Raw genomic sequence first — 27,551 nt, forward strand, 5'->3', positions numbered from 1 at the left:
TGGAGAGAGCGCACCCGGAGACAAGAAGTCTGGAGAGGAGTCCAGAGAAAGCGTACCCGGAGATGGAGGGAGAGACAGGCAGCACCGACCCAGTGGTCAGGAGCCTGCTGCAAGCAACAACCCCACTAGGCTTAGTGGAGATCCTAGCACAGCTCCCCCGAGACCGGGAGTGTGCACAGACCGCGCTGGAGGGCCTCGCACGGAGGATGGCCCAGGTGCAGCAAGACACGCTGACGGAGTGGAGCCGTGAGATGGCCCAGCAGACCGGAACCCGTCAGCGGAGCACGCCGCCCGAGACGAGGAGACAGACCGCCTCTGAGGATGGCGCAGGAGGAATGAAGGCCGGAGACGGCGCCGAGAAGGGAGCTGAACGGACGGAGGCAGGTAAAGGGGACGTCTCTACCCCGAGCCGAGAAACCGTGTACCTGTCCCAGCTCCCCGTCGCAGAGCCCGAAATTCCCCCTGCCGTGCCCGTCGCTGCATCGTCACCGTGCCAGACTAGGCCTCAAGCAGAAGCCGCGGCCGCGACCCCTGTGACGTCACGCGCCTCAACCCTGAGCGCGGCAAAGCAGGAAACACCACCGGCCTGGTCGCAAGGTCTAGTACCCCCGGGCGCCGCAGTACCAACAGCGCCCTTTACCTCCACTGAGCCACCGGCCTGGTCGCTGGGCCAAGTAACCCCGGGCGCCGCCGTCTTCACGGTGCCCTTTACGTTCAGGGTACCCCAGGCCTGGTCGCAAGGCCTGGCGAACCCGGGCGCCGCTTCCACCACCGCGCCCTCAACATCTAGAGTACCGCACCTGGGTGAAGACTTGTTTGCCCAGCACACTTGCCCGGATGGGCAGCCCTTTATATGGCCACCGGAGTACTATCAGCTGGAACTCCAAAAAGCAAGGCCCCTGTGCGAGCCCCTGATTCCGGCTCCGAAGCCCGTTAAAAGGACCCCGCTCCTGCTGGAAGAAGCGCAGTTCGAGTGGGACCCCACCGGAGGAGACCTCATGGGGTTCACTCAAGAAACGCGGGCAGCCGCAGCTGAACGTGCGGAGTGCTGCCGGCAGCAGTTAGAGGTCTTCGACCGGGAGAGGAGAGAGAGGCGGGTCCGAGAGCAGCGGCTGCAGGAACAGAGCGCAGAGCAGAAGAGCCGGACCAGGAGGAACCCCCGTGCAGCCCACGGTCCCCGTGCCACCGGGACTGTAATTAAATTCCAACTGCAGCACGGTTGGGGTTTCATCAGAGACCATCATACCCCCGGCGACGTCTTTGTAACCCGCAGAGACGTAGAAAGCCATCTGCCGGAGGGACACAGAGGTCGTGACCTGTATGTAGGGGATGAGGTCACATTCCCCCGGCACAAGTGTGCCAAAGGACCCTACGCCCTCCATGTGCATCGCCTGACGGAGGAGAAGCTGCGGTGTGAGGAGGAGCAAGAGGACCCGGACGGGTCTGAAGAAGGAGCAGGAGGACGCCGTCATTAAAGTACGGTAAAGAGACTGTAAATAGTTACCCGTCAGGGTATAAGAACTGTTACTGCTGCTAGTTAAAATATAGTCCCCGTTGGGACCAGCAAATTGAACTGAAACCCGTGTGTCCCTATTCCCACTGACCGAGGACTGAGAGCGGTCATTCCTTTCCTAATACCTGGCCGAGGACTGAGAGCGGCCATATCTCCCCTTGTATATAGTTGCGCTTTTTAAGGCGCCCCCTACTGGTTTTATAGGAAACTGTTTTTCTTCCAGAAGAGACTGTGGCACTTTACCCGGTCACAATTTGCACCGTGGCCGGAGGAACAAGAAAATTAACAAGAAAGTTTTATATAAAAAGTTTTTGCTGATAATATATATAATGTTTTATATGTTTATGATGTTTTGAAAAAAAAAAAAAAATTTGTATGTTTATGGATGTTTTGTTCTCTTACAGCCCGAGGACGTGCTGTGATTTACCAGGGGGGAATGTAGCACCCTGAGGATTCGGCTGCTACAGGGGTATTGCACCTCAACCCAGAGGTGTGATATTCCACTCCCGGGTAAGGATGGAGTGTGGAACTGAGCTCAGTTAGCTGCATACACTACATACATCCCATTTCCGAGGGACAGACCGATGGTACTCCCACTAGGTATTTGTGCAGGTACGACAGTGTCTGTCCCTGGCTGGAGTGGGAGGGGGGGTGGAACATCCCAGTAGTGTAGGGGCAGATAGGGGGAGCAGTCTGGGTAATACTAGGAGCTCATTGGGTGCTGGTCACCTGAGCTCACACATAGAGGGAGTATATAAGGTGGGAACCATCTTAGATCAGGGTCAGTCTTCTGTAGAGAGTGAGTGAGTCCTGAGAGAGGTCCAGGAGCGCCTGCAGAGAGAAGAGAGAGAGGAGAAGAGAAGGACCCAGAGGGGGAGAAGAAGGAACCCCAAGAACCCAGAATTAAACCAGAAGGGTGAAGGGTTGGCACGCAAGGGAACCGGATCCCAAATTAGTGGAGGAGAGAAACAACCCTCAGCTAAGAACCGGAGGCTGCGACATTACATGTGGAGCAGCCCCTCACTAAGTCCACTAAGAAGGCACACCAGGTATAGGGTCAGGGAACCCCGAAGAGGTGCACCCACCAAGAGGCCCGAGGGAGCCGGATATAAGTGGACCCCTGGTGAGAAAGGCCAGTAGGAAGGACAGTCAGAAAGGGAGCTCAGGACCACGCTCCAGAATTGCTTGGGGGTTGGCCGAGTCCAGGACCTGGTGGACGCAGCACGGCTCGGGCGGTCACTCAAGGCCAGAGTGACCAACAGAACAGCAGTAAGTAAAAACCCTGAACTGCACAGCCCGACTCTGAGTCTTCTTACCATCCACACTGCACCACCACTACCACCATCCTCTACACCTGACCCCCTGAGGCTATACCCCTCCCGTTGGGGGTTATACTACCCGAAGCTGCACACATACCACCAGCCTCAGCGGACCCTGCTGCAGCGGCGGCCGTATTGACCGCAAATCAACGGGTGGCGTAGTCGACACTAAGAACTAATAACATCTGTAAAGACTGCCACACACTGAGCTTGACACCCTGGGCACGGACCGGGTCACCGCCACTCGGAGACTACAACCCCCATCTGATCCGGCTCCGGGTATCCCCCAAACAACACTGGCCCAGGGGGCGCGTCACTGACACCGCAGAAACAGCGCCAGCATGGGAAGGGAGTCTAAACTTTTTTATTTTATCGGTGCCAAACATTTAGATCAAGAAGGGGTTGTCTTAGTAGTTGACAACCCCTTTAACATATGATTTGCACTAGTTACTCATATTTTTGACTTAACAATTAAAAGTTATATTTTATTTTGGATTGGTTAAAATGTTTTTTTTTGGCCTTTGGCTATTGGATTTAAAATGATAGGTGACTCCTTATTCTTGCAGCTGCACAATCACCATGCAGCTGCCGGCTAAGCAATGATTTTCTAGAAATACATCATTTGGACGGTTACATGAAGGTAAATAACCATAAGATAATTGTGAGCCATGTGTCAGAATAACAGAGCTTCGAGCTCTAGGAATTCACAAGCTCTTTAGATTACAGGTACACTTACCCACACAGACTAGTAGTGAATTGATATAAGGTATTAATCACTAGATGATACATAAAATTCACGTTGAATTTTATGGGCTTTTTCCAAAGCAGCTGTATGTTTATTGGGAATGGGGGTCCCAGGTAAATTTGATCTACTGAGTGAGAGAATCGCAGTAGACCCTTTATCAGAGGCGGACATAACATTAGTGCAACCTGTGCAAACACACAGGGCCCCAAGAGTTAAGGGACTAATTTTCACCTCGAAACTAGATGGAATTGTGCATTATGATGAGCTATTGGACCGTAAAGGACTATGCTATTCTTGCACAGGGGCCTCTTCTGTCTGTATCCACCAGTGCCACTTATAACCTCACCAGCTTGATAAAAATAGATCAGGCTTATACATTTTGTCTGGTACTAGCTTTCTTACATAGTTTGCAGTTGTTAAACCCCCAAAAAATTTCAAGCGCGGTATGCCTCATTGTTTTGCTTTTCATTTATTTTGCATTTTTGTGTTTTCAAAGTGCAAAATAACAAAGCAGGTTGGCCTTTTTCTATCGATCACAGTAAAAGTAGGGAGAGAAAGATTACATTTTTACCGGATCAATGATGGATATGTCAGATCAGTTTTAAACGGTTATTCCCATGATGCCATATCAATAGGATCCATTGATCCTTAAATAAAGGGGGCCACTACACTGTTTCATCCATGTCGCAGGAAACTTGAATGGGGTCACTCTGCAGTTCTCTGCACATCAGGTGTCCAGGAATGTCATGGACAAGCTTAGGATCTGAGTCTTGTTATCTACTTAGACCTACAACTCACACCAGAATCTACAACTTTTGGCCTGTACCCTTGTTTTATGTGTTGGTGAATGACAGAAATACCATGGGCAGGCCTCACTTTTGGAACATTGGCTGCAGTTCAGAGCTCCTGGTGGTCAGGGCAGGCTCCAGGTTTTTGTGGGCCCCGGGCGAAAGAGTCTCTGTGGGCCCCTTTAACACATACCACGATTCATGATGCACAGATACAGCAGAGAAATATATATATAGTACAAGGCCAAAGATTTCACTTCTTACATTACATGAGCGATATCTATTGTAAATTCCACAAAAGCTCAGAAACCGGTGAATCGCTCCATACAGAATACTGGCCCCCATATAACGCTCCATACAGGATACTGGCCCCATATTACACTCTGTACAGGATCCTGGCCCCCTTATAATGCTCCTTACAGAATACTGGCCCCCAAATAATGCTCCATGCAGGATACTGACCCCCATATTACGCTCTGTACAGGATACTGGCCCCCTTATAATGCTCTATACAGAATACTGGCCCCAAAATAATGCCCCATGCAGGATACTAGCCCCCATATTACGCTCTGTACAGGATACTGGCCCCCTTATAATGCTCCATGCAGAATACTGGCCCCCAAATAATTCTCCATGCAGGATACTGACCCCCATATTACGCTCTGTACAAAATACTGGCCCCCTTATAATGCTCCATACAGAATACTGGCCCCCAAATAATTCTCCATGCAGATACTGGCCCCCATATTACACTCTGCACAGGATACTGGCCCCCTTATAATGCTCCATACAGAATACTGGCCCCAAAATAATGCCCCATGCAGGCTGTTCCCCCCTCATAATGCCCCATGCAGTCTGTTCCCCCACATAATGCTCCAGGCAGGCTATTCCCCCCACATAATGCCCTATGCAGGATGTCACCTCTCCTCTCCTTTATAATGCCCCATGCAGGATGTCACCCCCTTATAATGCCCCATGCAGGATGTCACCCCCCTTTTAATGCCCCATGCAGGATGTTCCCCCTACATAATGCTCCATGCAGGATATCACCCTCTCTTATAATGCCCCATGCAGGATGTCACCCCCCCTATAATTCCCCATGCAGGATGTCACCCCCTCTTATAATGCCCCATGCAGGATGTCTTCCCTCATTTAATGCCCCATGCAGGATGTCACCCCCCATATAATGCCCCATGCAGGATGTCACCTCTACCCCTATATAATACCCCATGCAGGATGTCACCCCCTCTTATAATGCCCCATGCAGGATGTCACCTCTCCCCCCCATATAATGCCCCATGCAGGATGTCACCTCTCCCCCCATATAATGCTCCATGCAGGATGTCACCCCCTCTTATAATACCCCATGCAGGATGTCACCCCCTCTTATAATGCCCTATGCAGGATGTCACCCCCCCCCTTATAATGCCCCATGCAGGATGTCATCTCTGCCCCCCTTATAATGCCCCATGCCTCCATACATTAAAAAACAAATACTCACCTCACTTCTCACCTGCTGCCAATGCTCTGGACTCCTCACCCGCGCCGGTGTCTTCCCGCTCTGCTCTGTGACTGCTCAGGAGAGAGAGCGGTGTAAAGACGTCACCGCACCCTCTGAGCTGAGACGTCACAGTGCAGCAGCTGCGATAGAGCCAGGACCTGCTGCGGAGGCACGGGGAGAGGTAAGAATTGTAGTATTGTGCCGGGGCCCTGAGCAAGCGGGGGGAGCGGGCGCTGGCACCACACCGCTCACGGGTCTCATAGCGTGCAGGGGTCCCCGACAGTGAGTGGGCCCTCCGCCTGCTCAGGGCCCCGGCACTTGCCCGGGTGCGCCGGGTGCTGACACCGGCCCTGCTGGTGGTCCATACTTGGATCCCAGATTTGACTTTGATCAGAGCGCAGGAAGGTGATATTTGTCTGCTCTTGCTACCTAAAGTAGTAATCTATAATATACAGTACAGAACAAAAGTTTGGACACACCTTCTCATTTAAAGATTTTTCTGTATTTTCATGACTATGAAAATTGTACATTCACACTGAAGGCATCAAAACTATGAATTAACACATGTGGAATTATATACTTAACAAAAAAGTGTGAAACAACTGAAAATATGTCTTATATTCTGCTTCTTCAAAGTAGCCACCTTTTGCTTTGATGACTGCTTTGCACACTCTTGGCATTCTCTTGATGAGCTTCAAGAGGTAGTCACCGGAAATGGTCTTCCAACAATCTTGAAGGAGTTCCCAGAGATGCTTAGCACTTGTTGGCCCTTTTGCCTTCACTCTGCGGTCCAGCTCGCCCCAAACCATCTTGATTGGGTTCAGGTCTGGTGACTGTGGAGGCCAGGTCATCTGGCGTAGCGCCCCATCACTGTCCTTCTTAGTCAAATAGCCCGTACACAGCCTGAAAATGTGTTTGGGGTCATTGTCCTGTTGAAAAATAAATGTTGGTCCAACTAATGCAAACCGGATGGAATAGCATGCCGCTGCAAGATGCTGTGGTAGCCATGCTGGTTCAGTATGCCTTCAATTTTTAATAAATCCCTAACAGTGTCACCAGCAAAGCACCCCCACACCATCACACCTCTTCCTCCATGCTTCACGGTGGGAACCAGGCATGTAGAGTCCATCCGTTCACCTTTTCTGCGTTGCACAAAGACACGGTGGTTGGAACCAAAGATCTCAAATTTGGACTCATCAGACAAAAGCACAGATTTCCACTGGTCTAATGTCCATTCCTTGTGTTCTTTAGCCCAAACAAGTCTCTTCTGCTTGTTGCCTGTCCTTAGCAGTGGTTTCCTAGCAGCTATTTTACCCTGAAGGCCTGCTGCACAAAGTCTCCTCTTAACAGTTGTTGTAGAGATGTGTCTGCTGCTAGAACTCTGTGTGGCATTGACCTGGTCTCTAATCTGAGCTGCTGTTAACCTGCGATTTCTGAGGCTGGTGACTTGGATAAACTTATCCTCAGAAGCAGAGGTGACTCTTGGTCTTCCTTTCCTGGGGCGGTCCTCATGTGAGCCAGTTTCTTTGTAGCGCTTGATGGTTTTTGCAACTGCACTTGGGGACGCTTTCAAAGTTTTCCCAATTTTTCACACTGACTGACCTTCATTTCTTAAAGTAATGATGGCCACTCGTTTTCCTTTACTTAGCTGCTTTTTTCTTGCCATAACACAAATTTTAACAGTCTATTCAGTAGGACTATCACCTGTGTATCCACCAGACTTCTGCACAACACAACTGATGGTCCCAACCCCATTTATAAGGCAAGAAATCCCACTTATTTAACCTGACAGTGAAAACCATTTCCGGTGACTACCTCTTGAATCTCATCAAGAGAATGCCAAGAGTGTGCAAAGCAGTCATCAAAGCTAAAGGTGGCTACTTTGAAGAACCTAGAATATAAGACATATTTTCAGTTGTTTCACACATTTTTGTTAAGTATATAATTCCACATGTGTTAATTCATAGTTTTGATGCCTTCAGTGTGAATGTACAATTTTCATAGTCATGGAAATACAGAAAAATCTTTAAATGAGAAGGTGTGTCCAAACTTTAGGTCTGTACTGTAGGTGATGCAGTTATTCTTTGCCTTGGGTATACTTGTATGCTCTTGTTTGCTCTCTTATTAAGTATACATATTTAGGGTGTCCCAGGCTTCTTAGAATTGCATGTGTGTATGAAAAGGGAGCCTGTGACAGATTACAAAGGGAATCTATCACCAGTTTTTTGCTAGCTTATCTGAGAGCAGCATAATGTAGAGAACGAGACTCTGAATGCAATGATGTGTCACTTAGTTTACTGGGTGCCACAGTTGTGACACAATCAGAGTTCTTAGATGCAGCATGTAGCAGAGCTCAGAAAGTTAACCCCGCCCATACCATAGCTTTCTGTATACATTGTATATTGACAGTAAGCTGCAAATCAGTACTGGGGGGCGTAGTCAGACCAGGACAAGAGACCTAGTCCTGTAGTGATAATCTCCTGTTAATAAAACACTGATTGTATTGGAACTACAGCACACAGCCTAATAAGTGACACATCACTGAATTCAGTCTCATGCTGCCCTCAGATTGAATAGAAAAAACCTGCTGACATTTTCCATTAAATTGTCTTTAAATGTCTAGTCCTATAGGTGTCGTTTGCAATAAGACTTCATTCAGACATCAGTGATTAATCTTGTGCGCAAAAACAGTCTTTGGCTATGTGCACACGATGCGGATTTGGTGCATTTTTTGTGCCTTTTTTATCTGTGCGAAAATGCAGCAGGAACGCATCGCACATCTTATCCCATGACTTCCTATGACATTTTGCAAGTTCTGTGCACATGGTCAGGATTTTTTCTGTACGGATTTTAGGTGCGGAAAAAAACGCAGCATGACTATTTCTTGTGCGTTTCCGCATGTGGATTTGCCTACATAATGCATTGGAAAAACGCATGGCAAATCCAAAAGTAAAAACGATTCAAAAACATGTGTAAAATCCGCATACGTTTTTTCTGCCAAGGACATGCAGAAATGCTCCGGAAAATTTCTGCTTCATTACTGCATCATGGGCACATAGCCTTAGTTTAATCAGTGTTTTTATTCAATTTTCATCTGTGTTTGGTCCGTGTTTCAGTTTTTACCATCAGTGTTTCATCAGTGATTTTCTCATATGACAAAAAAATTATCACAAAGCACACGGTCTGCACACCGATGGCAGTGTGTGCTGATTTTTAACAGATGAATTGACTTGTATGGCTAATTTTGATTTATGACACAAATCAAAAGCAGGCATGTCTCTGTTTTTTTAAACATATGGTCCATTGGTTTGTGTGTTACATACCTGTCCTGGATCCGGGCTTTGCTGCCCTCACCCAGGTCCAGTGAACTCTGTTGTGCTCCATGTCAGGCATTGCAGATGGCCAGATGTGATCCCATGTGATCATCTGCCTGGGCCTATATAAGGCCTACCAAGACTTGTTATTAAGACTTTCTAGTTGCACTGTAGCTCTGTCTGTTCCTTCTTCCCTGTCGTTCAGGACTACTGCTACCTGTTCATGGTCTTCCAGGTCCTCTGCTACTTGTCTGTAGTCTTTCAGGACCTCTGCTACCTGTTTCCGGTCTTCCATGACCTCTGCTATGTTTCCACCTGTGGCTTCCAGGACCTCTGCTTCCTGTTCCTAATCTTCCAAGACTTCTGCTATGTTTCCGTCTGCGACTTCCAGGGGGTCCCCTGTTTGCCTGCAGCTTCCAGGACCTCTGCTACCTGTCTGTGGTCTCCTGTACCTCTGTGACCTGTTTCCCACGTGCTTCTGCTGCCTGCTGCGCCAACGCCTGTGGCCCATGTGCCCACCTGGACCTTGGTCTTTGAGGATCCACCTCATCTAGTGGCCATAACATTGTGCGTTCCATCCAGGTTCTCCGGTTTCCTCCCACACTCCAAAGTCATATTGACAAGGAATTTAAATTGTGAGCCCCAATGGGGACAGTGACGGCAATGAATGTAAAGGGAGTTGGAAACATTGGAGCTATATAAATAAATGATAAATGTTTTGGACGAATGACTAGTATTGCTTCTACATGTCATTTATGCAACATTTAATGAAATGATAGTGACCTTTTAAATCCATCATAATACGGATTTTTAAATATTCTCGATTATTGAAACAAGATTAAAAAAAAATAATAGGAAAATTAGAATGAAGCCCAAAATTAAATACTGTTCTTAATCAGACGAGTCATATAATTGGTTATGTCCTTTCAGTCTTCCAATGACGCCGTTTCAGAAGTTTCCACTTACATGACCTAATGAGTTCTCTGTCTCCAGTTTCCAGAGCGCAAAAGACCCTGCTTAATCCCATTTATATTCTCCTTCCTATTATTACAGGTCTACAATCTAATATTGACTTAAACAGATTATATTTAAAATGATTTGGAAGAAGAACGTTCTGTTTTATTTTCAGGCTAAAGTTGTAATTATATAAATGTTCAGTGTTAATGTCTGACTAATTACACAACTGTCTCCTTGAATTCTCCGGTGTGCATGAACTTTGTGACCTAAAATCATAAACTAATCTGTAACCAGAATCTCTAATCTCTAACCAGAATAGAGCAGACATTTATATCGGACCTTTGCGATCAGGTGAGCTTGACTATTTTCTCATTAATGATTTAGTGGACTTATAATTTATGATCATTTTACTATTGCTATGGAAAATGAATAATGGAAACCAGCACTCCATGTAATTTTTATCTGATGATTGTGTCATAGAAACATTGGAAATCAGCTGCTATCTATAAGAATAAGAGCTGATCTGCAGCTCTCAGCAGTGACTGCTACACTTTGAACGGATCTGTGCTGTTCAGCTCACATCAATGTTTACACCCAGCTGCCACCACATAACAGCTGATTATTGCCTGGTTTTGGACCCTCAGTGATGTAATATTTATGATTTATCCTTAGGGCTCCTGCAGATGACCGCATTTTGTGTCCGAGTGCCGTGTGACAAAACATCGAATCGCACTCAGACAAATTCTTATTCTATGGGGCCGTGCACATGTCCAATTTTTACCTCAGTCAGCATGCACAATTTGCATCCAATATTTGGATTGCATTCGGTCATGCAAGTCAATGAGTCTGTGGAAAAAATCGGACCGCACTCGGGCTCCAGGTTTTTGTGGGCCCTGGGCGAAAGAGTCTCAGTGGGCCCCTTTAACACATACCACAATTCATGATGCACTGATACCACAGAGAAATATATATATAGTACAATGCCGAAGATTTCACTTCTTACATTACATGAGTGATATCTATTGTAAATTCTACAAAAGCTCAGAAACCAGCGAATCCTCTCAACGCACAGTGCAGCCCGGAGAGTGTAGTCCTCCCTACAGTATAATGGCCCCACATAGTCCTCCATACAGTTTTATGGGCCCCATATATTGCTCCATACAGTATTATGGGCCCCATATATTGCTCCATGCAGAATACTGGTCCCCATATAACGCTCCATACAGGATACTGGTCCCCATATAACGCTCCATACAGGATACTGGTCCCTTATAACGCTCCATACAGTATACTGGCCCCCATATAACGCTTCATAGAGGATACTGGCCCCCTTATAACGCTCCATACAGAATACTGGCCCCCACATAATGCCCCATACAGGATGTCACGCCCCTTTATAATGCCCCATGAAGGATGTCACCTTTCCCCCCTATATAATGCCCCAAGCAGGATGTCACCTCTCACCCCATATAATGCCCCATGCAGGATGTCATCTCTTCCACCCCATATAATGCCCCAGGCAAGATGTCACCCCCCCATATAATGCCCCAAGCAGGATGTCACCTCTCCCCCCCCATATAATGCCCCAGGCAGGACGTCACCTCTCTCACCCCCCCATATAATGCCCCATGCAGGATGTCACCTCCCCCCCATATAATGCCCCATGCAGGATGTCACCTCTTGCCTCCATATAATGCCCCAAGCAGGATGTCACCTCTTCCCCTCATATAATGCCCCATGCAGGATGTCACCTCCCCCCATATAATGCCCCATGCAGGATCTCAACTCTCCCCCCATATAATGCCCCATGCAGGATGTCACCTTTCCCCCCTTTTAATGCCCCATGCAGGATGTCACCTCTCCCCCCCATATAATGCCCCATGCAGGATGTCACATCTCCCCCCCTATATAATTCCACATGCAGGATGTCACTTGTTCCCCCCATATAATGCCCCATGCAGGATGTCACTTGTCCCCCCCATATAATGCCCCATGCAGGATGTCACTTGTCCCCCCCATATAATGCCCCATGCAGGATGTCACCTCTCCCCCCTTATAATGCCCCATGCAGGATGTCATCTCCCCCCATATAATGCCCCATGCAGGATCTCATCTCTCCCCCCCATATAATGCCCCATGCAGGATGTCACTTGTCCCGCCTATATATTGCCCCATTCAGGATGTCACCTCTCCCCCCTTATAATGCCCCATGCAGGATGCCACCTCCCCCCATATAATGCCCCATGCAGGATCTCATCTCTCCCCCCCATATAATGCCCCATGCAGGATGTCACCTCTCCCCCCTTATAATGGCCCATGCAGGATGTCACCTCTCCCCCCATATAATGCCCCATGCAGGATGTCACATCTCCCCCCCTATATAATTCCACATGCAGGATGTCACTTGTTCCCCCCATATAATGCCCCATGCAGTATGTCACTTGTCCCCCCCATATAATGCCCCATGTAGGATGTCACTTGTCCCCCCCCCCACCATATAATGCCTCATGCCTCCATACATATAAAAAAAAAAAAATCAAATACTCACCTCACTTCTCACCTGCTGCTGCTTCTCCGGACCCCTCACCCGCGCTGGCATCTTCCCGCTCTGCTCTGCCTGTGACGGCTCAGGAGAGAGAGTGGTGTAAAGACGTCACCTCGCCCTCTGACCTGAGACGTCACAGTGCAGCAGCCGCGAAAGATACAGGACCTACTGCGGAGGCACGGGGAGAGATAAGTATTGTAGTATTGTGACGGGGCCTTGAGCAAGCGGGGGGTAGCGGGCACTGACACCGGCACCGCACAGCTCACGGGTTCCATAGCGCGCCTGGGTGCCCGACGTTGAGTTGGCCCCCCTCCGCCTGCTCAGGGCCCCGGGTGCTGAAGCCGGTCCTGGAGGCCGGTATGAATTTAAATGGACTGACAGTATGGAGAAGATGGAGAAACTTTTTCTTCTATCTTCTCCTCATCTGAGAAAATCGGATCACTCTACTGATCAAAATCTGATCTGAGGGTGATTAGTATAACCGGACCGATTTTCTTGGATGAGAGAAAATACGGTCATGTGACTCTAGCCCAGGGAGGTCAAACTCAAAGACAGAGGGCCAAAATGAAAAACTTGGACAAAGTCTCAGGCCAACGAGAATACAATATAATGGACACAAAGTCCTCCATACAAAATAATGGGCCCCACAAAGTCCTCCATACAGAATAATGGACCCCACATAGTCCTCCATACAAAATAATAGGCCCCACAAAATCCTCCATACAGAATAATGGACCCCACATAGTCCTCCATACAGAATAACGGCCCCACATAGTCCTCCATACAGTATAATGGTCCCCACGCAGTCCTTCATACAGTATAATGGGCCCCACATAGTCCTCCATACAGTATAATAGACCCCACATAGTCCTCCATAAAAAATAATAGGCCCCACAAAGTCCTCCACACAGAATAATGGACCTCACATAGTCCTCCATACAGAATAACGGCTCCACATAGTCCTCTATACAGTATAATGGCCCCACATAGTCCTCCATACAGTATAATGGGCCCCACATAGTCCTCCATACAGTATAATAGACCCCACATAGTCTCCCATACAGAATAATGGGCCCCACATAGTACTCCATACAGAATGATGGGCCCCACATAGTCCCCAATACAGAATGATGTGCCCCATATAGTCCTCCATACAGTATAATGGTCCCCACATAGTCCTTCATACAGTATAATGGCCACACATAGTCCTCCATACAGAATAATGTGCCCCACATAGTCCTTCATACAGTATAATGGCCCCCACATAGTTCTCCATACAGAATAATGGACCCCACATAGTACTCCATACAGAATAATGGGCACCACATAGTCCTCCATACAGAATAATGGGCCCCACATAGTCCTCCATACAGAATAATGGCCCCACATAGTCCTCCATACAGAATAATGGCCCCACATAGTCCTCCATACAGAATAATGGCCCCACATAGTCCTCCATACAGAATAATGGGCCCCACATAGTCCTCCATACAGAATAATGGGTACCACATAGTCCTCCATACAGAATAATGGGCACCACATAGTCCTCCATACAGAATAATGGGCCCCACATAGTCCTCCATACAGAATAATGGGCACTTCATAGTCCTCCATACAGAATAATGGGCCCCACATAGTCCCCTATACAGAATAATGGGCCCCACATAGTCCTCCATACAGAATAATGGCCCCACATAGTCCTCCATACGGAATAATGGCCCTACATAGTCCTTCATACAGAATAATGGGCCCCACATAGTCCTCCATACAGAATAATGGGCACCACATAGTCCTCCATACAGAATAATGGGCCCCACATAGTCCTCCATACAGAATAATGGCCCCACATAGTCCTCCATACAGAATAATGGCCCCACATAGTCCTCCATACCGAATAATGGCCCCACATAGTCCTCCATACAGAATAATGGGCCCCACATAGTCCTCCATACAGAATAATGGGTACCACATAGTCCTCCATACAGAATAATTGGCCCCACATAGTCCTCCATACAGTATAATGGGCCCCACATAGTCCTCCATATAGTATAATGGGCCCCACATAGTCCCCCATACAGAATAATGGCCGCACATAGTCCTCCATACAGAATAATGGGCCCCACATAGTGTTCCATACAGTATAATGGGCCCCCCATAGTCCTCCATACAGAATAATGGGCCCCCCATAGTCCTCCATACAGAATAATGGGCCCCACATAGTGCTCCATACAGTATAATGGGCCCCCCATAGTCCTCCATACAGAATAATGGGCTCCACATAGTCCTCCATACAGAATAATAGGCACCACAAAGTCCTCCACACAGAATAATGGACCCACATAGGGGTGGTGTTTCTGGTGTCGCAGGCCAAATATAATCACCCTGTGGGCCAGATTTGGCCCACGGGCCAGAGTTTGACATGTATGCTCTAGCCTTAAAATACGTCATCAATATTATGTGCTGACATCCAACCCCTTTATCAGTTGAGTAGTGCTGTTTTTTTGGGTTGGTTATATTTGCAGCTGTCCATTTTGTAACCTCTTTTATTATTTAAAGAGTTCCTACAGTATTTTATTATTTCCTTTATATGACAGGGCATGTAACACCTGGCAGATTGGTGGGACTCCATGTCCAGAGACTCTTACTCGTCTCTCGAAACAGTTCTTAGATGTGTGCTGTTCAGGGTGCAGCACTTGTCTGACAAGTTATTTAAGCAATCGGTGGAGGTCTGTGGACCACAACTGATCTACAGGGCCAGGGGCAGACAGAAGACCCCTGTGCAAGAACAGTATATGGACTTTTTGCAGTCAAATGAGTCTGTGCAGAAGCTGCTTGTGACTTTGGAGGTAGATGTGGACCCCCTCCCCTATTGGGCCCCTGTGCACCTGCATAGGTTGCACCAATGGCATGTCCGCCCTAGTGTAGAGTATTTCATACTCTGACATATATTAGAAATAATAAAATAGTGAAGGTATGCTTTCACATTACATTATGATAGATAACATCTCTCCAAGTTGAGGCAGGTAGGATCAGGTAAACCAGGGTTAACAATTTCTGCATTCTGCTGACACATGGATTATTGCCACAGAACGCAGATATAGCAGACACAACCTAAGAAGCCCCCTGAAATGTAATAAATCTCATGTTTAGCAATCTCTGACCATTTCCTTTTCTAATGTTTTCACAATGGATGTCAGGCCATTTTAGGAAATATATCCGCTGTTTCATATAAGGAATGAACAGAATAAATATAATATGTCGTAGAGGAGTGAGCTATTTCTGGAAGGAAACCTGCCAGAATGGGGTGAGGATGGAGGTTTACAGTTTCAAATGTAGAAAATATGGTCCAAATATAACATTTTTCCTCATTTGGACAATGGGTCACAGTGTTCTTTTACGGGCATGACATTTCAATGACTTATAAGAGTAAGCAACTGAAAGGCAGATCTGCCGAGTTATGCTGTGATCTTCCATTAGATGTGATGTAGCATCCAAATGCTCAGCGTGTTAGGGATCACGGATGCTGTTAGTCCAGCTCAGTCAGACAAAGTACAAATACACTGCAGTCTGGATTAATGGCAACCACTAGAGTTTATGTTTAAAGAGGTTGTCTACTACTTTAACATTGATGGCCTATCCTTGAGATAGGCCATCAATGTTTGAATGGTGGGGTTGTGACACCCAGATCCCCGACGATCATCTGATCCCAGTGTTGGCGGCAGCCAAAACTGCTCGATTATGAAGCTGCACAGCACAGCTCTGCCTACTGTATGGCGGCCGCAGACGGGTATTGCAAATCCGCCCCCTAACATTAGGAGGTGAATGTGCAGTACCTGCCTGTGGCCACTACTTTGTCGACAAAGCTGTGCTGTGCAGCTCCTCAACTGAGGTGATCGGCGGGGGGGTTACGGGTGTCGCACCCCCACTGATCAGACATTGATGACTTATACTGACAATAGGTCATCAATGTTAAAGTAGAGGATAACAACTTTAAGTATTTTTTGAGCTTAATTAGTCTTGTATGTGTTTGGTTCAAAGCATGATGTTATAACTCACTGTTTTTTTCAACAATCTTTGTATAAATCAGCAAAGCAAAGCCACTATGATAAACTTTTACTATATATTATCAGAAAAAAATAGCTTCTTTCTCCACTGATGAGTCACTTCTCTCCGCTGCCTCCAAAACTCATCATTCACTCTGAAAACCTGCTAAAAAGCTCAAAAGCAAGGCTCACTGAGCGATCAGATAACAGCTGTCTACTGAGGTCCGCTTTGCCAGAGAGAGGAGAGAAGGAGATAAGAGCAGATTGAGAGAAAAACACGGACAGTACTGCTTTCTAATAGGTGTTTATCTCACTTCGGTGCTGGATTCACTGCTACACTGCTTAGTACTGCTGTAGAATGTGCTTCATGCTGTTGTTCCTTCTCAACATGTGCTCTATAGAGTCTGGAATCACTCATGCCTTTATGAACTGTGCATGAAAGACATCACACATAATTTTTTGCAATGATTTTTACTTGTAAAAAACACACCATGAATTTTATTTTGTAGTTGTATTTTTCTTCTCAAGGATTTCATTGTATTATTTTTAATACAGACATTATAAATTAAATTTTGGGTGTTGTATTCTTTCCCATAAAAAAGCGTATGGAAAAATTCCAACTACATAACAAGCATGCTAAGTTTTGATGAAAATCTCACTACACCCCCCATCCCAAAAAATGCATCTGCAGTTAAAAAAAACAAACAGCACCAAGAACAAAACAAAAGCATTGTTCTAATTGCAAGTTATGTTTCACTATTGGATTTTTGCTATTGTCTGTTTATAGTGTTTTTGTCAAAAAATAAATTATGAAAAAAAGACAGAACCCCCCCCCCCCCAAGCAAAAACATTAAGAAGTTAAACCACCCTAAAGAAACTACAGATGCCAAAGACATTAAAATAACAGGCTGTTTGTTTAGTTTTCGCAGCAAATAAAAATAGAGTGCAAATTTCTACTGATTCATGTGAATGAGTGAATGTGAAAACTGGGAAGCTTCCAGCTCCTCGGTGGGGAATTTCTCAGAAGCATTTAATTTAATGACAATTTAGGAATTGTTTTTCTCCCTTGTTGGACACTTTCTTTACTTTGTTACTAAAAACAATTCTTAGAAATATTTTCTTTTGATTGATTCCATGCATATTTTCTGAGCTTGAGAGATTGTCTTGCAATAATGCGGAAGAGAACTTAAAAGAACATGTGCTGTGGGGATGAAACTGGTTGTGAATGGAAAACAAGTACTTCATTGCATGGGCACAGCTATAAGATGCTACTCAGCCCAAACTGGAAGGATCATCTCAATAGCTAAATAGTGCACCTTAAAGAGGATCTGTGACCTGGTCAAAAGTGGCCAGTTTTGCTCTTATTTTATTCCTGATGCTCCCCTAATTTTTCTTTTTTGAGGTTTTTTTTTTATATAAATCCCCCATATGGTTCCAGAGATATGGCCTTTTTTATTTTGTGCTAATGCTTATGGTCTTTACAATTGGGTGTGGTCCACAGGGTTATTAGCTAGAGCAGCCTAAAGACATGCCCCAGAGTATCTGTACGACACGCCCCTGAGTATCTAAGGCAAGCCCCAGAGTATCTGCAAGACACGCCCCAGAGTATCTGCAAGACACACCCCAGAGTATCTGCAAGACACGCCCCAGAGTATCTGCAAGGCAAGCCCCAGAGTATCAGCAAGGCACGCCCCAGAGTATCTGCAAGACATGCCCCAGAGTATCTGGAAGACATGCCCCAGAGTATCTGCAAGGCAAGCCCCAGAGTATCTGCAAGGCACGTCCCAGAGTATCTGCAAGACATGCCCCAGAGTATCTGGAAGACATTCCCCAGAGTATCTGTAAGGCAAGCCCCAGAGTATCTGGAAGGCACGCCCCAGAGTATCTGTAAGGCAAGCCCCAGAGTATCTGCAAGGCACGCCCCAGAGTATCTGCAAGACACGCCCAAGAGTATATGCAAGACACGCCCCAGAGTATCTGTAAGGCAAGCTCCAGAGTATCTGTAAGGAACGCCCCAGAATATCTGTAAGGCACGCCCCAGAGTATCTGCAAGACATGCCCCAGAGTATCTGCAAGACACACCCCAGAGTATCTGTAAGGCAAGCCCCAGAGTATCTGCAAGGCAAGCCCCAGAGTATCTGTAAGGCAAGCCCCAGAGTATCTGCAAGACATGCCCCAGAGTATCTGCAAGACACACCCCAGAGTATCTGCAAGACACGCCCCAGAGTATCTGTAAGGCAAACCCCAGAGTATCTGTAAGGCACGCCCCAGAGTATCTGCCTGGCACGCCCCAGAGTATCTGTAAGGCAAGCCCCAGAGTATCTGTAAGGCAAGCCCCAGAGTACCTGCAAGGCACGCCCCAGAGTACCTGCAAGGCACGCCCCAGAGTATCTGCAAGACACGCCCAAGAGTATATGCAAGACACGCCCCAGAGTATCTGTAAGGCAAGCTCCAGAGTATCTGTAAGGCACGCTCCAGAATATCTGTAAGGCACGCCCCAGAGTATCTGCAAGACACGCCCCAGAGTATCTGCAAAGCACACCCCAGAGTATCTGTAAGGCAAGCCCCAGAGTATCTGCAAGGCAAGCCCCAGAGTATCTGCAAGACATGCCCCAGAGTGTCTGCAAGACACACCCCAGAGTTTCTGCAAGACACGCCCCAGAGTATCTGTAAGGCAAACCCCAGAGTATCTGTAAGGCACGCCCCAGAGTATCTGTAAGGCACGCCCCAGAGTATCTGTAAGGCAAGCCCCAGAGTATCTGTTGAGGCACATCCCAGAGTATCTGTAAGACATGTCCCAGAGTATCTGTAAGGCAAGCCCCAGAGTATCTGTAAGGCAAGCCCCAGAGTATCTGCAAGACATGCCCCAGAGTATATGTAAGGCACACCCCAGAGTATCTGTAAGGCAAGCCCCAGGGTATCTGCAAGACACGCCCCAGAGTATCTGCAAGGCACACCCCATAGTATCTGCAAGACACGCCCCAGAGTATCTGCAAGACATGCCCCAGAGTATCTGGAAGACATGCCCCAGAGTATCTGGAAGGCAAGCCCCAGAGTATCTGGAAGGCACGCCCCAGAGTATCTGTAATGCAAGCCCCAGAGTATCTGCAAGGCACGCCCCAGAGTTTCTGCAAGACACGCCCAAAAGTATATGCAAGACATGCCCCAGAGTATATGTAAGGCACACCCCAGAGTATCTGTAAGGCAAGCCCCAGGGTATCTGCAAGATACGCCCCAGAGTATCTGCAAGGCACACCCCATAGTATCTGCAAGACACGCCCCAGAGTATCTGCAAGACATGGCCCAGAGTATCTGGAAGACATGCCCCAGAGTATCTGGAAGGCACGCCCCAGAGTATCTGTAAGGCAAGCCCCAGAGTATCTGCAAGGCACGCCCAAGAGTTTCTGCAAGACACGCCCAAGAGTATATGCAAGACATGCCCCAGAGTATCTGTAAGGCAAGCTCCAGAGTATCTGTAAGGCACGCCCCAGAATATCTGTAAGGCACACCCCAGAGTATCTGCAAGACACGCCCCAGAGTATCTGCAAGACACGCCCCAGATTATCTGTAAGACACGCCCCAGAGTATCTGTAAGGCAAGCCCCAGAGTATCTGTAAGGCAAACCCCAGAGTATCTGTAAGGCACGCCCCAGAGTATCTGTAAGGCACGCCCCAGAGTATCTGTAAGACACACCCCAGAGTATCTAAGACCCACCCTCTTAGTAAAGAACATAAAATTAACATTAAATAAAAATTCCCATATCTATGGAACCATACGGTGGATTTTAACTAATAAAAAAGTGAAATGCTCAGGGGATCAGCAGGAATAAAATAAAAGAAAAACTGGTCACATTTGACCTTGTGGCAGGTCCTCTTTAAAGCTGGCTTTGCAGACTTTTTTTTGCTGTTGCCAAATATTGGCTTTCAATAGAAAAATATGAAATGCATATAATGTAATGTGTATTTTTTAGTTTTTCTATATCACATTTTTGGTGCATTGTTTTCCAAATACTTCATTCTTTAGGTGTGAAGTTTTTTTATGCAGATTTTTCCCTATAAAAAGCCCGTTAGAAAATAAATAAAATATCTTAAGCATGATGCACTTTGGTAAAAAATGGATGCATGTGTACATAAAAAAGCCACAAAAATGCTTGTAAAAAACATGTCTTTTTCACAAGACAGAAGCAATGCTGCATAAGAATTCTGTGTAAAGGAATAATAAAGGAGAAGATTTTTTTTTATTAATGTCAAGCTCCACTTTTTAATACTGGCTGGATAGTTATCAAATGTGAAATTTTGTGTCTGTGTGATTTACCGTACATGCATACATTATTTTACTCTTTCCACTGACTTTACAGTTACATTTTAGTTTGTTCAGCACAAAAAAAGTTCTGAGGATACATAGACACTATCAACAAGCAGGACTTATTTTAGCTTTAGTGAATAAATGATTGGTCTCTATTTGTACTAAATTTCTTATAAGTAATTCCCAACCTTTGTATCATGAGGGAACCCCTAAAAAGGACAATATGACTTCTCTCGCTCTTGCTATTTTTAGGGGTACCCCTCCCCGGGATACATAGAATCCCAGAGTTTCATAGAAACATTTTAAGAGATAATGGCTTAAATTGTTTATATAGTACATTATTTGGCATACTTGTGAGAATTGGTTTCTTCATGGCCAAATTGGGGTTGCGATGCTTTTTGGCCATCCTCCATATTCAAAATTCATCTTTAATAGTCTCTATTCCTAGTCCTTGCTGTTCCATGTGCCATCCGGCAAGTCCTGCCTGCTGTGCCATTTGGTCCGTGTTGTCCACCCTGATCTGGTCCGTGTTGTCCACCCTAATCTGGTCCATGTTGTCCACACTGATCTGGTCCGTGTTGTCCACCCTGATCTGGTCCGTGTTGTCCACCCTGATCTGGTCCATGTTGTCCACCCTGATCTGGTCCGTGTTGTCCACCCTGATCTGGTCCGTGCTGTCCACCCTGATCTGTGGCATACAGAATCTGAGCCCTCTACACAAGTTTCCACTAAGAGCAAAACAATCAGAAATGTTGAAATCTAAAATGTCTCACCCTTCTTTCCTCCAACATCTGCTGTGAGGGTAGAGTTCAGCCGGTCCTGTGGAAATTATTTGGTCTCATTTGGGCTGAAATCAATAAAGCAGATCTGCCATCAGATTTCAAAAACCAACTGCATGCAATGTTAAGTAGATTTCTCAAGGCTTCACACTTTAGATAAAAGTAGATTGAAACCGCCAATTTTGGCAGGATGGGATTGACATCTAATGTGTTCCTTTTGCTCTCCTGGAGATAAGCCACCACCAAAGGAGTCTGGCAGCAGAAGTCTCTCCCCATTGAAAACACATGAAAGCTCGGCCGAGCTGAACATTCTTATATTTGTGAGATTTGTGTTCTTATATTTCTGGGATTTTTGGAAAAAATAGCCGTGCATACTTATTTGTGGGATTCAGGAAAAATAGCTGTGCATACATATGGCCAGTTTTAGATTTGAGGAGGCTGGTGTACTTTTTTTTAAATATCTATGTCAAAAAGTCTGTGTAATCCTTATATTAAGATGTGCATTTAATGAGCCTAGCATTGCACACAGGGTTTGCCAACAGTCCTGACATTCCCGGACAGTCCGTAAAAATAGGGCACTTTTTTTCCCTGTCTAAAAAAGAAATTTGAGGCGTCTGTAATTTTTTTTTGAGGCTGAAGAAACTTGTATAGATTATTTTGACTGTAATTATCATCATTGTACAGTTCACAGTGAATGCAACTCATATCTCATATCAAAATTATGGGCTGTAGACATGGATCACTGATAATCGTAATGATTTATTATGGTTTCCAATATGTCCATAAAAAAATGATTTTTTTGATAAGCTGTCCAGAAAAAAAAATAAAAAGTCAAGTTGGCAATGTTGACTACACATATAGAATTTATTCCCCTACTGTGACTTTCGTATAGTAGGCAGAGTTTCCAAATGTCCAGAAATTCCAGGACAGTCCGTAAAAATAGGGCACTTTTTTGCCCTGTCCATAATAAAAAATTTGAAGCGTCTGTAATTTTTTTGAGGCTGAAGAAATTTATACAGATTATTTTTACTGTAATTATCATCATTTTATAGTTCATAGTGACTTCAGCTGATGGCTTCATATTTGAAGTATGAGCTGTAGACTTGTATCACTGATAATCATAATGATTTATTATGGTTTTCCAATGTCATTTTTTGATAAGCTATCCAGAAAAAAAATAAAAAGCAAAACTGGTAACCCCAATTGCATGTAAGTTCTTCCCTTACTGTGACTTTTCTATAGTGTGTATGTTTGTCAGTGGAGATACCCTCCCCGTCAGACCACGGAACTATATTACATAAAGATAGACAAGAATACCTGTGTAGATGATATTTGTTTTCTTCACATCTCGTGCGAGCATCTCTTATTCAAAGAGGGAAACTAAAAGACAGGGATGCGCCAGCTACTCATGTGAAGTCATTCTTTAGATACCAACACTGTGACCGTCCTTTCATATAACCCTTGTTTGATCTTCATGGTCACGGTTTGTAACAGCCAAAAGTGGAATCTATATCATGTAAACCTCTGGCACCTCCTCCATCTCGACTTCTGGACTGAATTAAGTCCAACCCTTGATGTTGAAGAGTCCTGCAAAGTGCAGTAGCTATTTCCAACCACTCTATCTCTTGTTTATGCTGTTCTTGCTTTAGACCACTAGAGAGTTGGCCACTGTCAGATTACGATGTATATTCCCTTTTGAACGGTGGTTTGATGACTGAAGCCACTTACATTTCAAAGTTATGGCACTTGTCCTGAAGAGTCCAGATCTAATCCTGGAGACAGCTGCTTCCTGACCTTGGGCGAGTCCTTTCATGATTCTGTACTTGGACATTGAGGCAGAAATTATTGGCTTAGTACAACATTGCAGTCCTATACACTGCTTTCATTACTTCATACAAATCTTCACGAGGAGAGATGTAGTGGGTGTAGTGTGATGTCCTTTGTGCTATGGAGTAAGCTTGGTTCTTTAATTCTTATAAAGCCATAAATCACGACATTGGTCACTAATCATTTATCAGGATTTTCTTGGACATACGGTTCATGTTGGGCTTTCTGATTACTACGCTTTGTAATGTGTTGAATGCATTTACTTACGTGTTATTTGTCTTTAGCTTTTAAAGGGAATGTCAACGCAACGCAGGAAAAACATGGGAAAAATTGCAGATGAGGAAGATTCGCAGAGTGGTGACTGTGATGATGAAGATGAGTGTGAGGATGGCTCAGGAAAGAGTGGATTAAGAATAAGAAATCAGCTGCGCTTTATACCAGGTAAGTTGTTTTCTGTGGTTATATGATTAGAAGAAAAGTTTTGGTTTCCTTGCTAAATTCTTGACTGCTCACTACATGACCTAAATATTTATTATCCAAGACTTAAAGAGGTTGTCCACTACTTTAACATTGATGGCCCATCATTAAGATAGGTCATCAGTGATTGATCGGTGGAGGTGCGTCACCTAGCACCCCTGTTCTCAGTGTTGTCAGCAGCTGGAACTGACCAGTCACATCCGCCCCCTAGTCAAATCAAATGCAAATACATTTGAGTGCAGGGAGGGAGCGATGGCCGGGGTGCAAGCAGAGAGAGGGGTGAGTGGTGTCAGGGAGGAACACTGCTCACTCTGCATGCACCCCGGCTCTCACTGTGCTGAATGCCTGTGGCCAGAGGAGGGTGCAGTGTGGCCGCAGGCATTCATCAATGTAATTTTTTCCCCAATGTGCGCCCCCCATGGGGAGGCAGGAGGTAGTACCCTAGGCAGGTGCCTACCCAGCCTACCCCTCGTCCCGGCCATGACTGGCATAGCTATGCCATGTACTGCCCCATTACCTTCCCAGTTCCACCCATTTTGGCAGAGCTGCTTGAAACTGGTGTGAAAATGCCGAAAGTTGCAGTTTTTATTTCGCACACACGTTTAACAAAATTTTTTCAATTTTTAAAAATATTTTACCCCAGTTTTTTAGCATAAGCACTTTGATATACACACGTGGTCAAAATTGTTGGTACCCCTCGTTTAGTGAAAGAAAAACCCACAATGGTCACAGAAATAACTTGAGTCTGACAAAAGTAATAATAAATTAAAAGTCTATGAAAATGAACAAATGAAGGTCAGACATTGCTTTTCAACCCTGCTTACACAGAATTTAAAAAAATTTAACTCATGAAATAGGCCTGGACAGAAATGATAGTTCTCTTAATTTAATATTTTGTTGAACAACCTTTTGAGGCAATCACTGCAATCAAACGATTCCTGTAACTGTCAATGAGACTTCTGCACCTCTTGACAGGTATTTTGGCCACTCCTCATGACCAAACTGCTCCAGTTGTCTCGTGTTTGAAGGTTGCCTTTTCCAGACGGCATGTTTCAGCTCTTTCCAAAGATGCCCAATAGGATTTAGGTCAGGGCTCATAGAAGCCACTTCAGAATAGTCCAATGTTTTCCTCTTACCCATTCTTGGGTGTTTTTGGCTGTGTATTATGGGTCATTATCTTGTTGCAAGACCCATGACCTGCAACTGAGAGCAAGCTTTCTGACACTGGGCAGCACATTTCTCTCTAGAATCCCTTGATAGTCTTGAGAATTCATTGTACCCTGCACAGATTCAAGACACCTTGTGCCAGATGCAGCATAGCAGCCCCAGAACATAACAGAGCCTCCTCCATGTTTCACAGTAGGGACAGTGTTCTTTTCTTGATATGCTTCATTTTTCCATCTGTGAACATAGAGCTGATGTGTCTTGCCAAAAACTTCCATTTTTGTCTCATCTATCCATAGGACATTCTCCCAGAAGCTTTGTGGCTTGTCAACATGTAGTTTGGCAAATTCCAGTCTGGCTTTTTTTATGATTTTTTTCAACAATGCTGTTCTCCTTGGTCGTTTCCCATGAAGTCCACTTTGGATCAAACAACAACGGATGGTGCGATCTGACACTGATGTTCCTTGAGCTTGAAGTTCATCTTTAATCTCTTTTATCCTGGGCTCTTTTGTTACCATTCGTATTATCCGTCTCTTTGATTTGTCATCAATTTTCCTCCTGCGGCCACGTCCAGGGAGGCTGGCTACAGTCCCATGGATCTTAAATTTCTGAATAATATGTGTAACTGTAGTCACAGGAACATCAAGCAGCTTGGAGATGGTCTTATAACCTTTACCTTTAACATGCTTGTCTATAATTTTCTTTCTAATCTCCTGAGACAATTCTTTCCTTTGCTTCGTCTGGTCCATGTTGAGTGTGGTACACACCATGTCACCAAACAGCACAGAGAGTATCTGTAGCCCTATATACAGGCCCACTGACTGATTACAAGATTGTAGACACCTGTGATGCTAATTAGTGGACACAACTTGATTAAACATGTCCCTTTTGTCAGATTATTTTCAGGGGTACCATCATTTCTGTCCAGGCCTATTTCATGAGTTTAATTTTTTTTAAAAACTCTGTGGAAGCAGAAAAGCAATGTCTGACTTTCATTTGTTCGTTTTCATAGATTATTTAATTTATTATTACTTTTGTCAGATTCAAGTTATTTCTGTGACCATTGTGGGTTTTTCTTTCATTAAACAAGGGGTACCAACAATTTTGACCACGTGTGTATCACCCATGTGATCTTTCATCACCATTCCATTCAACACCCAACAACACTGCGGTGTCATGCATCAATTGCAGAAATGCAGTGAAATGTTACATTCCAGAATGATATTTAGTATTCAATCCATCGTGTCATATTATTTATTTGTGGAGTTATTGTTACTGTTGTTTATATGCATCAAGTGCTGTTTGCCTTATTGTTACATGAACACTACTTACTGGATTTTTTTTTAAACTTTTTTTTTTCATTTTCATACTTATGGTAAAAATGACCCTTGAAAGTGATGATCTTGGGTTTGGAGCTCGGCCCTGGATGTCATGAGAATTTGGTCACCACCCTGTGGTCCGAGTCCAGCTGTTGACATAAAGAGATACATTACCATGTAAAACTGTTGCAAATACATTTTTTTCTTTTTGACCCCACATAACCTTTTCCTTGTTCCTTTCTTAAACACCAGGCTTACCATATGTGTCTGTCTTTTTAACTTGGGAGCAATAGTCATTTTCTTAAAAACTTTGATTTATCTTCCAGTGTTTTGAGAATAACTTTGGTGTCTGTCTCGTAATGACATGGGGCCAATTAAAGTCGTGATTTAAGAAAACTTGTAAAGTGTCAAGTCTAAAAGTTTGTAAGCGACTATAAACATATGCTAGTAAGAAGTCAATGCTAAGAGATTCATTATTATGTTACCCTAGTGAAATAACCAAGCATAAAGGGATATTTTTATGATGAAGTTTTCATTATTTCCAACATCTGTAATGCATGACTGTGTATCTAAAATGGATAATCTAACCGGAAGAAACAATTAATTAGCCTAAACATATTGTTTGCTTGTCATTGAATATATATATATATATTCTGTCCTATATATATAGTGCTCGGCATAAATGAGTACACCCCTTTGAAAAGCAAGATTTTAATCAATATTTAACTGAATACATGAACCATTTCCATAATTTTGACAAAACTGAGTTTCTTAGAACATTTTTTAACCCATAACATGAAAGTAAGGTTAATACTATAACTTTCATTACAAAATCTTCTGTTTTACTCAAGTTAGTCTATACAAATATGAATACACACCACATGAAAAAACAACTACATCTAGCATTTTGTATGATCTCCATGATTATTAAGGATAGCACCAGCTTAGGAAAACT

At 44.9% G+C, this 27,551-nt stretch overlaps 1 protein-coding gene across 2 annotated transcripts in view; it reads left to right on the plus strand.

The window, feature by feature from the left end:
- The window catches only part of GPC3 (glypican 3), a 789,745-nt gene that overhangs the window by 507,060 nt on the left and 255,134 nt on the right, over positions 1–27,551 (plus strand). For both annotated transcript variants that reach the window (XM_073641318.1, XM_073641317.1), the window contains exon 7: positions 23,921–24,077. In XM_073641318.1, coding sequence (XP_073497419.1) covers positions 23,921–24,077 — 157 coding nt within the window. The remainder of the gene's footprint in view (positions 1–23,920; positions 24,078–27,551) is intronic.

The sequence above is a fragment of the Phyllobates terribilis genome, unplaced genomic scaffold (assembly GCF_046119375.1).
Source record: "Phyllobates terribilis strain yellow unplaced genomic scaffold, ASM4611937v1 Scaffold_7__3_contigs__length_470593459, whole genome shotgun sequence".
NCBI lineage: Eukaryota > Metazoa > Chordata > Amphibia > Anura > Dendrobatidae > Phyllobates > Phyllobates terribilis.